At 36.5% G+C, this 11,698-nt stretch overlaps 1 protein-coding gene across 2 annotated transcripts; it reads right to left on the bottom strand.

Annotated features, from left to right (window-relative positions):
* Positions 1-687: 687 nt before the first annotated feature.
* Positions 688-1,399, bottom strand: LOC129730720 (uncharacterized). Of its 2 annotated transcripts, none has more exons than XM_055690272.1 (2): positions 1,242-1,399; positions 688-1,171 (listed from the first exon to the last, which is right to left on the bottom strand). In XM_055690272.1, the coding sequence occupies exon 2, from the start codon at positions 1,145-1,147 to the stop codon at positions 815-817; it is 333 nt and encodes a 110-aa protein (XP_055546247.1). In that variant the 5' UTR covers positions 1,148-1,171; positions 1,242-1,399; the 3' UTR covers positions 688-814. The 2 variants fall into 2 exon arrangements, with proteins under 2 accessions (XP_055546247.1, XP_055546256.1); XM_055690281.1 differs by having other exon boundaries at positions 1,246-1,392.
* Between the last annotated feature and the right edge of the window lie 10,299 nt (positions 1,400-11,698).

The raw sequence follows: 11,698 nt of genomic DNA, 5'->3' as shown, positions 1-11,698 counted from the left end.
CTCTGATCCTCCCGGTGGCGCTCTACGGACACGAATCGTGGACGTGGAAGGAGGCCGATCGACGAGCGCTTGGGGTCTTCGAGCGTAGAATCCTGCGATCAATACTCGGAGGCAAACTAGAGAACGGGGTGTGGCGCAGGCGCATGAATCACGAGCTGTACGAAATATACAAACACGCTGATATTGTCAAGCTGATGAAACACGGCAGGTTACAGTGGGCTGGCCATGTAGCACGGATGGCGGATGAGCGACCGGCAAAGATAATATTTAGTAGAGAACCGGATAGAGGCCGACGACTTCGAGGCAGACCGCGCACGCGCTGGATGTGTGCTCTCGACGAGGATGCCAGAGCAGCGGGTGTAAGGGGAGACTGGAGAGTAGCAGCCCAAGACCGAGTTTTGTGGAGACGTATTCTGGATTCGGCATAGGATCTTAATGATCTGTCGCCATAAAAGTAAAAGTAAAGTAAGTATCATCACATTTCAATTCATAAAATACTTAGCTTCTTTTACCAGTTTGATTTCGCTGAATATTCATTGTTTTCGACTTAAACATTTTCTTAAAAATTTGCTGACAGTAATTTCACTCTAAGTTTGCAAGAAAGAATAAAAAATATAACAACATTAATAGCATGTTGTCCTTATCACAGCTGGAAAAATCGATTAGAAATAATTCAATACAAACAAATAATGCAAGGAAATAACAAAGATGGTTTAATGGTGCCGACAATGAAACAGAAAAGGTTCAATTAATAATAAATTACTTATAAAACCGGATGACATGATATTTGCTTTCACACATTGCGGCAACGTGCTCATTTCAGTGAGGTGATGAAGGGTTCCAGCAAAAAGATCAGCTCCACTTGCCCTTCAACTTCCATCTTATCCTGTGCCATGGCTTCCTTGGCTGGGAGTGTGCCGGATCCAATAGCGAACATGATTTCGTCTTCCATGATTAAGGTTGCCTCAGCAGCAGCATCCGACTCGTATAACTTAACGTTTTTCAGATCCAAAATCCAATTCTTGACTACTTTACCGCCCTGAGTGATCTTAAACTTATACACGTGTTCCACTTGGCGGTTGCTCGGATCAACACTCTCCAATCTCTTGGTGATTTTGGCAAACACTGCGTCAGACTTCAGAGACATTCTGGAGGCGCTGGTTGATTGGATCTGAAATTATTGCAACGGCACACTGAATTTATTAGAACACAATTTTTTACTACACGTCATTGACCAGTACCTACAGATGCTAAAGCTAGACAACTTTGAACTGATGGCTGGCGTTGATTTACCGTTTCTTTTTAAAGCGTGTGTAATCTTCACCAGGGGTCAGCTTATCACTACGAACGCAGCTTAATTTGTTAGATTAATACACAATAAGGTCTGGCAGCTGCATTTGTAGCCGTGCCCTGTATGCTCGCATGTATATCGAGAGTTGCGTTGGCAACTTTATATGGTTTTTTTTTCTCGAACATAGTGCCATAAATATATATAAGTATATAACGATATGATTGCAGTTACCGCCATAAATTATTTAGCAGCTTCATTGAAGAACAATATTATTCGATAAATTAATCAATTTTTCAATTTCCATATCCAAAAAGATAACTATAAATCAATGATAAAATCATTATTTATTTTCAGTTATTAGAATCAAAGATTTTAGATAGGTTTTCAGTTATTTGTGAAAAACAAACGAACTTCGCTGTCGTACTTGAAAAGTTGTAAGGCTTCATTTTCATTCATAAAAAAGTGCTCATTTAAATTCATATTTTTTATGTTGAGCCAATCATTGAAAAACTGGTGACAAATAAGGCCCATGATTATATTGAACCAGTACAACTAGTTGACAAATCTATTTATGGTCTATTGTATTAAAATGAAAAACGAAACTCTGATGTTGGGAAGAACAAGTTAAAGTTAATTCAGTGACTGCCAGAGAACGTCACGGAAAAGAGTTACGCAAAATGATAAAATTATTATAACTTTGAAAATTTGTCAGTTGTTTGTTTTGGATAGAGGCATCCTTTCAGGCAGTGGTAATTTTTGTGTGTATAAGACGTATATAAAATTATGCGATATATGTTTTGTAGTTTATTTTCTTTCGTAAAACATGAGAATTGTAAATGACTTCATTCTAAAAATCGTCTCCCTTTACGATAACTGTTGATAGACGCTTCTGGAAACTTCCATTGCACGTTTTACCATGTTTCGATTCATAGATGTCATCACCTCTATGATCTTAGCTTTGAGTGATGACCTAAGTGTGGTGTGAGGTGTTTTATTGGTATCCCACTAGACCACACACAAAATAATCCAAAGGATTGTTATCGGGACTGCTAGGGGGCCACACTTCCTTCTCCCTTAACTCGGGAATGTTTTCAGCAAGTAAGCATTGTATTCTTGGAATTTCAGTGTGCTCCGTCTTGTTGAAAAATAAAATGACGGCTAGCCGTAACTTTCTTCACCCACGGGATAATAATATTCAGCAGAACCTTCAAGCACAGACAAACAGACGTGCCACTCGATGACGACTTCAGCGACCAGAAAAATAACGATTATTTTGAAATTTTGCTTAGTGGGCAGTAATGCCGCTAGGGTCGCTATAAGCAAGAGTTTACATTCATTATCAAAGACAAAAACCGTCAGTAATGCCGCTGGTGTTGATTCAAGCAAGCGTGCACACCCATTAGCAAAGACAAAAACCGTTTTACAAAAATAAGTTAGTAGGCTATAAGCTCACATGGTGGCGCATGAGTGTAACGTTTCGAATAAAGACGAAGACTTTTCAGGATTTTACTTCGAAGAGGCACGTCTATTTGTCTGTGCTTAAAGTATCGGTTGTTAGGGTTGATCCTTGATAAAAAAATACGTGAGTATATCCTCCTTGCTGGATACATGGGTCGGATATTTCATTGATATGACACCTGACTACTATCTGGTACAAGTCAGCTGTTATTTTTTTGATTAGCCTTTTGATTTTGATTGATGTTTCTTTCATCAGAGAAAAACATTACAGGATTAGTATGATGAGCATGCTTCAACCGACTCACATAACAGTAAATGAAGTAAAAACCTGATCAAAAGTAAAAAAAAAAAACAAAAGTTTATTAACCATGTTCTGCATAGTCTCATTTTGAAGTGTGATACCTACTTAATCTTTTGACAGCTAATGAGCATCCGGAAGTATTGTTAACATTTGTTACAGTTGGTTAAAATCGATAAAATTTTAGTTTTCTGTTGTTGCATTCGATGCTCCCGCACTGTTTTTCAAAACAATCAAGTGCAACGTAGTGATTTATCATCAAACCAACTATGGATATTGTCAAAGAAGGTTAGTTCAATCAATCTGTAAACTTGGAAGTCTTATAAACAGTCTCGATATTGCCAGGAAACATTTTAATAAACACAAAAATGCTGTGAATGAGATTTTTTGTCATATTATATGAAGTAAGTTAGGTATCAATGAGTTTCAATGTAAACAGTCAATTGCAAATGAAAGCCTGTATGTTTCCAGTCAAACTGGTGATATTGGGCCATCCGAACCAATTCAAACTCGTGAGTTACATCATTGTAAAAATCAATGAAAACCTGCAATTTTTCAGCTTTCAGCAGTGTTTTTTTCTTCATCTATAATTTATTTGACACGGCACAACCACAATTTAATGTTTAACGGCGCCAATTATATCTGGTAGCTTACTTTCTAAAGTATCTTACAAACTAAAAGCAAATTTTTCATCCTCGCTGCCGACTACGAGCTGAAACTAAATCTAACTTAAAGCTAGAATGTTTTGCATTAAAGGCTTTTCAGCCGTGTTGTTGCCTTAGTTTCAAGACATACATACATCAAAGTTTGCAGATTACGTTCTTGAAACTGCTCAGACGTTATCCTAATTTGCATGAAGTAAAATAAAATATAAGAAAAACGATCAAACTTTTTCATCCTAGGCAATGCTAATGTTGCGAGTGAAATGTTCATACACGAACAATGGTGATAATACTAGTGACTCTTTAGATTCTTCTGAGTGCTCAGATCGAATAATAAACAACACAGTGTTAACCCCGAACCTCAAAGCAAAGCCTTGGTGCTACATTCCGCTTCGGAACTCGACCTTCTGTTTATTATACACAGACTTCGCAGCAAACTGTTGAGTGTACAGGACAATTGCGGGGCCAGCGCTACGATCCTACTAACACTATTAGTCTCTCCCGTGCCGAGACTCGAACCTACGACAACTGGTTTGTTAGGTCAGCATCGTACCTCGAGATCAGCTGGGAGGGTCGGAGCCCCGAACCTCACTGATCTAAAAAAACAGTTATACTTATATTTCGATCTATGATACGTTTCCAGTCCAAAACTCCTTTAGAATAATTTCGATCCGGTTTGATGTTCTAAGTGCTCCACTGTGTGACTCATGGAGTTTTTAGTTTCCTCCAATCAACTTCTTCTTCTTCTTTCTACAATCTCCGCTATCAATGACAGCAGGATTGTTTTGAATGGCTAAGCAGTGTTGCTATATTGCCAGCGGTGTTTGTTTATAGTCACATCGATTTTACATTTCCAGTCACCTTGATTGGGACTTCCTTACTTTTGTTTAGCACCACTTGTTTACATCTGACATCTAACAGAGTAAACTGTTAGGTGCTGCCAGATTCATCTGAATCTTGTTCCGCAAGTGTGAGAAATTGCTATTTATAATTTACTACAAAAAATCGTCATGAACCCTGTGTAGGGGAACTGCTTCATTATTCATCTCATTGAGCCGATATTCACTAAGAGTGCACGGAATAAATACCAAATTTTCACGAAATCATTGAACAAATAAGCTAAATATACTTACGTACTCTTATGGAATCGTTTAGCATTGTATATTTATCTCTCTGTATGCCTTAAGGGCACTGGGTACTGAAATGCCACTGCGACATTCTTGCTGATTGTCTTTTGTGGCGGGCGGGGTGTATATTTAGTAAAATTAACTAGATTTATCCTGAATTTTATAAAACGAACCATTTTTTACAACGCTTCTATATCCATCTCAAAACTTGAATCACTGCTCAATTATTCATCTCACGATGCCCCCATATTCATCACACTGTTAATCATGAATGAATCACATGATTATGAATGAACGTAGCCGCAGCCCGTCGCAGTAGTTACCTAGATATCCGCTGCAGTTGTTTACGTGCGAAACAGGTAACCTAGGTAACCACTACAGTGCTGTAGATTTATGTCAATTATGTCGGAATAATTCAACATTTTCAGCATGATTTTTTCGTATTAACAGAAACTGATTTGGCATCTATTGATTTGCTTCAACGCAGTGAAAACAGATGAGAATTCCTACAGTTGAAATTAAGGAATTGTAAAAATTCATCTCACATATTTCTGCTGATGCAAGCTTGTGTTAGGAAATTTGAGGTGAACATTTCAAAGATTAAAATATTCTTAGTTTTTTTTTTATTCTAATTATTATTAATAAAATAAAGGCCCAATCGCAGAGAACATAACGGGGCCGGAATTTCTGTTGGAGTAGGGAAAAGCCTGCTTGAGTAGAATCAATAAATATTTCTGCTCAAACAGGCATAAAAACCCTCTCATCTTTTCATATATAACAATACAATTACAAATAAATAACAAATCACAGCACTTAAAACTAGAAAATCTTCAAAAATATGATTCTTGCAGCTTTAAGAGTCCAAAATAATGAATTCAGGAGCATTCACATTCTAGTTGAGCCCGTTGAGCACATAAAATCTGAAAAGAAAACAAAAATGTACTAAATAGGAACATCAATGAATTTAAGAAAGGAAAATAGAAGACGCGTATAAGGGAAATCTAAATTTGCTAAGACATCACGAACAGGGACATTAGGTTGCTTATTCCGAGCTTTAAGAGAATTTTCTAAATTCGATCTAGCTTCACGATATAACGGACATGACCAAACAACATGTTCAATATCGTGGTAACCCTCGCCACAGGTGCAAAGGTGATCCTCTGTGAGTCCTATACGACGAAGGTGAGCATTGAACCAGTAATGATTGGACATAAGCTGAGACATCACACAAATGAAATCACGACCTACGTCCAATTTCTGGAACCAAGGTCTTAAAGAAACTTTAGGAATAATGGAATGACACCATCTTCCTAGTTCCCCATTGTCCCAAGAATTTTGCCAGTTCATGAGCGACCCTCGACGTATAGAACCAAAAAATTCATTAAATTGAATAGGTCTTTCATATATGTCACCATGTACCGTGCCGAACTTAGCTAATGAATCTGCCATCTCATTGCCCTCAATTAAAGAGTGAGAAGGGATCCATACTAATGTAACTTGTGATGCAATTTCGGATAAAGTACTCAAATGGTCGCGTATTCTATTTAAAAAATACGAAGAGTTCTTTAAACTTTTTATCGATCGGAGAGCTTCAACAGCACTGAGGCTGTCCGTGAAGATGAAGTAATTGTCCATAGGTAAATTTTCAACAATACTCAATGTGTATTGAATAGCAGCCAGTTCTGCGACGTAAACAGAAGCAGGGCTTTCGAGTTTGAAAGCGACGGATAAATTATTGTTATAAACACCGAAACCGGTAGATCCATTAAGAAAAGATCCATCAGTATAAAATGAATTATTACAGTTTATATTTTGATATTTTTCACGAAATAGATTTGGAATCTGTTGTATACGTAGTTGATCTGGGATACTACGAATTTCATTCAACATGGATGTATCAAAAAATAAGTTAGAATCAAAAGTATCTAATGAGTAAATATTATTTGAAGAATGTGATGCAGGGTTAAAATTTCGAGACTTGTAATTGAAATATACAGTCATGAAACGAGTTTGAGATTGAAGTTCCACAAGTCTTTCAAAGTTATTTATTATCATTGGGTTTAAAATTTCACTTTTCACAAGAATGCGAGAAGCGATAATTAAGAAACGTTCTTTTAAGGGGAGAACGCCCGCTAATACTTCTAAACTCATTGTATGAGTTGAGTGCATAAAACCTAAAGCAATGCGCAAACAGCGATACTGTATTCGTTCCAGTTTTATTATATGAGTTTTTGCGGCAGAACAAAAACAAAAACATCCGTATTCCAGTACTGATAGAATTGTAGTTTGATAAAGTTTAATAAGGTCCCCTGGGTGCGCTCCCCACCATGAACCAGTTATTGTGCGCAAAAAGTTAACTCTTTGTTGACATTTTTGAATTAAATATCGAATATGACTTTTCCAAGTGCATTTTGAGTCAAACCAAACACCAAGATATTTGTGAACTAAAACTTGAGCTATGGGTTCTCCCACTAACATAAGTTGGAGCTGAGCTGGTTCATGTTTTCTAGAAAAAACCACGAATTCAGTTTTTTCAACTGAAAATTCTATACCTAATTGTATCGCCCAATTGGTTAAGTTGTTCAAGGTATCTTGTAAAGGTCTTTGTAAATCGGATGCCCTGGGACCTGTGGCAGAAATCACACTATCATCAGCAAATTGTCTAATAGTACATGAATTTGCCAAACAGGCATCAATATCATTAACATAAAAATTGTAAAGTAGTGGACTTAAACATGAAACCTGTGGAAGACCCATGTAACTTAATCTAAACGCTGACAAACTACCATGAGAAAAGTGCATATGTTTTTCTGATAATAGATTGTATAAAAAATTATTGAATTTGGGAGGAAGTCCTTTTTGATGAAGTTTATCAGAAAGGACATTTATAGAAACAGAATCGAAGGCTCCTTTAATGTCTAGGAATACAGAAGCCATTTGTTCTTTTGAGCAAATGCAAGCTGGATTTCTGTTGAAAGTAATGCAAGACAGTCATTTGTTCCTTTAGTTCTACGAAAGCCAAACTGGGTATGTGATAATAAATTATTACTTTCGACCCAATGGTGTAAACGGTATAAAATCATTTTTTCAAATAATTTACGAATACAGGAAAGCATCGCAATCGGACGATATGAATCATGATTAGAAGCAGGTTTTCCAGGTTTTTGGATAGCAATTACCTTGTCTCCAGTCATGTGGAATGATGTTTAATTCAAAAAAAAAAGTTGTATAAATCTAACAACAGTTTTTTAGCATTGTCAGGTAAATTTTTCAGTAAATGAAATTTAATTTTATCTAGACCAGGGGCATTATTATTGCAAGTAAGAAGGGCAGTAGATAGTTCGGTAATTGAAAATGGTAGTTCCATTACTGATTGTTCAGAAAAAACATCACGAGTAATTTTTTGAGCAGAAACAGTGTCTGGACAAACTTTTTTTGCGAAATTTAATATCCATTGATTTGAATATTCTTCATTTTCATTAGCCACAACTCGATTTCTCATTCTCCTAGCAGTGTTCCAAAGAGTACTCATGGATGTTTCTCTAGAAAGCTCATTAACAAAACGTCGCCAATAACTACGTTTTTTGGCTTTGATCAAGTTTTTGAACATGGATTCTAGCTTTGTATATCGTACAAAGTCTTCGATTTTTCCTTTTTTCCGAAAAACCTTATACACCCTAGATTTTTTAATGTAAATTTTTGAGCACTCTTTGTCCCACCAAGGAGTAGGAGGTCGTCTTTTAGTTGAAACGCCAAGATATTGTTTCTTTTGGGCTAGTATTGCGGAATTCAAAATCAAACCCGCAAATGAATCATATTTTTCAAGTAGCGGAAGGTGTTGTACTGCCTCTAGAGCTTCTGTAGTTTTTGTTTTATAAATTTCCCAATTAATATTTAATGTAAGGTCATACGGAATGTCAACTGATGGAGTAATTTTTGGCCCTTTGTTAATTGAAATTGAAATTGGTAAATGATCACTACCATGAGGATCGCAAACAACCTTCCAGGTGCAATCTAATCGCAATGACGTTGAACATAATGATAAATCTAATGCGCTTGGACGAGTCGGTGGTTTCGGAACACGTGTCATGTCTCCATTGTTTAAAACAGTCATATTGAAATTGTCACAAAGATTATATATCAAGGTGGAGCGATTATCGTTGTAAGATGAACCCCAAGCTACACCATGTGAGTTAAAATCTCCCAATATTAAACGCGTTGAGGGTAGAAGTTCAAAAATGTCAGAGAGCATTCGTTGTCTGATTAGTGCTTTAGGAGGGATATATACAGAAGCAATGCAGAGATCTTTGTCATGTATTTTAATTTGACAAGCTACAGACTCGATGCCTTGAATTGAAGGTAAGTTAATTTTATAAAAAGAATAACATTTTTTTATCCCTAAAAGTACACCTCCATAAGGAGCATCTCGGTCTAATCGTATGATATTGTGATTATTGAAAGTGAGATTGATATCTGAAGTGAGCCATGTTTCACAAATAGAAAACACATCACATTTCAAATTATTAATCATAGCTTTAAACAAATCTAGTTTTGGTATGATACTCCTGCAATTCCATTGTAAAACATGTATAAAATCATTAGTTTCGGACGATAAGTTAGTCATCGAAGGATATTAATGTTGAAATGAGGGGCCATTGAAAGGTAAGCTGCTTTAAAAATGTTTTGAAAACAGGGAGTAGTGAAAGAATAATTTTTTTAAGAGGGTCCGGTATGTTTAATGATTCAAGGATCCAATTTATTACAGTAGAAAATTTCAGAATTCCTGATTTTGTTTGATTAACTGAAGGTGTGAATGAGTTATTACAGTTTTTGGGTGATAGTGGTGGGAATTCTTGTGTTGAATTTAGGTTTAAAATTTTAGGAGGAGTTTGATTCAAATTTTCAACATCATGATTGGATTTGGGAATATTAACTTTTTTATTAAGTGTTATTTTAGGACCTTTGTTGGGAAGTTTCGGAGGAGAAAGATTTTTTCTTTTTCTAGACCCACCAGGATTAGAAAAAGGAGGACCAGCAAGAGGAATGTCACAGTCTGTCTCATCAGAGGACAATAAATCATAAATATTTGAAGAAATGAGAGTACTTGCTTCGGATTTTTTGAGAAGATAAGAATAATTACGTTTAGAGTGGTCTTTAAGAGACCGTTTCATTTTATTTTTATGATGAATGTATAATGAACATTTCGTTAGTTCATGTTGATTTTCACCACAATAATAACAATTATTATTCTCTTGATTGCAAGATTCATCAAGATGATTCCCCCCACATTTGCCGCATCGGCTTTTATTGCAACAGTAGGCAGAAGTATGGCCTAGCTGTTTGCAATTGATGCAGTTCATGACTCGTGGAATATATAGGCGAATAGGCACGAGGACATTGTGAATGGAGATGTGAGATGGTAAAGCAGATCCGGCAAAAGTGACACGGAATGAATCTGAAGGGGAATATATTTTCTTTCCTTCTACAAAGGATACGGATCTCAATTGTTGACAATCGAGAATTTTAACCGATGGAATTGAAGAGTTTTTGAAATACCCAAGTCCGTCTTTTAAAAGACATTCACTGGATAAGCTGGAATCGGTTACAACACCGTCAATTTCTACATCTCGTGCGGGAACATAAACATGATATTCCCTGGTAAAAAATTCTGATGTAGCAATTTTATTAGCTTGAATAAGGTCCGTAGCCACAACTCTCAACTTGTTGGGCCTGACCTTAGAAATTTCAGTGATGGACTTGAAATGAGACTCTAAGTCCTTGGATATCTGAATAATGTTTAAGGGCTTTGATTTAGGCCCTATTTTAGGTCGGAAATAAATAATGAATGAACCAGTCGATCCGTCTGGATAAAGTTTAACGCGCGGGGGAATTGAGGCAACAGAGAATAGAGGGTCAAGAGGTTTTGGAGTGGCGGGAACAGGAGCGTTCAAATTTTTCTCATCCACTTCCATTGTGTGTAACGCACACTATGGCAGGGCAACAAAATATGGAAATAGATTATAAATAAATGAATTAAGTCTAATACTTAGCTGTTATAAAGTTACAGAATTCTTGATTTCTATATAGCTTGATGAACTTGAGTTGTTCCTAATCTCTTGTAATCATCAAACCCCTGGAGAACTTTGAACAGAGAAACTGAAGAGCTGTGAATCTTGAATTGTTCAGGTTCACTTGAAATATTCAAACTCCTCAAAAACTCTGGTCACGGTATCCTGCAGAACTGCAAATCCTGTTATTTCCGATATTGAATAATACTTTAGATCTGAAATTATAAGAAAATTTAATGACGGTAGCAGCTGTAACTAAATGCGACACTTCCCAAGCGAAGGTTGCTGAGCTTATGAAAATATTCTTAGTGTAGTGAGTGATTTTGTTTAGTGATTGAAATAAAAAGTGGTCCTCTAGTGATGAAAAAAACTTTGGTTGGCTGCTGAACAAATCCCGTTGTAGCCGTATAGAACGATGCGCGGATTTTGTTTTCTGAGGTAGGTGATTGAATTAAACGAGTTTTCGAGTGCAGATGTCCGACTTTAATATCAAATTTAGTGCTCTTAAGTGAGTTTTTGAGGATTATACTATGAGGAATCTAAAGTGAACTAAGACGAATCCATTCCATGGATTAGCAGATTGGTTTAAGAAAAAAATATGCGTTTTTTCCTGTTGTATTCTCAATTCTCAATTGTATTTACATGTTGAATGAGATGAATATACGGGCTGATATGAATAATGGAGCAGTTCCCCTATTTGAAATATATTTAGAACATTTGTTTCCCGGCTTGTCTTATGGCTCAAGAAAGACTATGTCAGCGTCCATGGGCGCCGCCTTCATAAGGCGGCCAAT

This window comes from Wyeomyia smithii, chromosome 1 (assembly GCF_029784165.1).
Source record: "Wyeomyia smithii strain HCP4-BCI-WySm-NY-G18 chromosome 1, ASM2978416v1, whole genome shotgun sequence".
Lineage (NCBI taxonomy): Eukaryota > Metazoa > Arthropoda > Insecta > Diptera > Culicidae > Wyeomyia > Wyeomyia smithii.
Note: the sequence above shows the minus strand (reverse complement) of the source record. Positions and strands in the feature narration are given on the sequence as shown.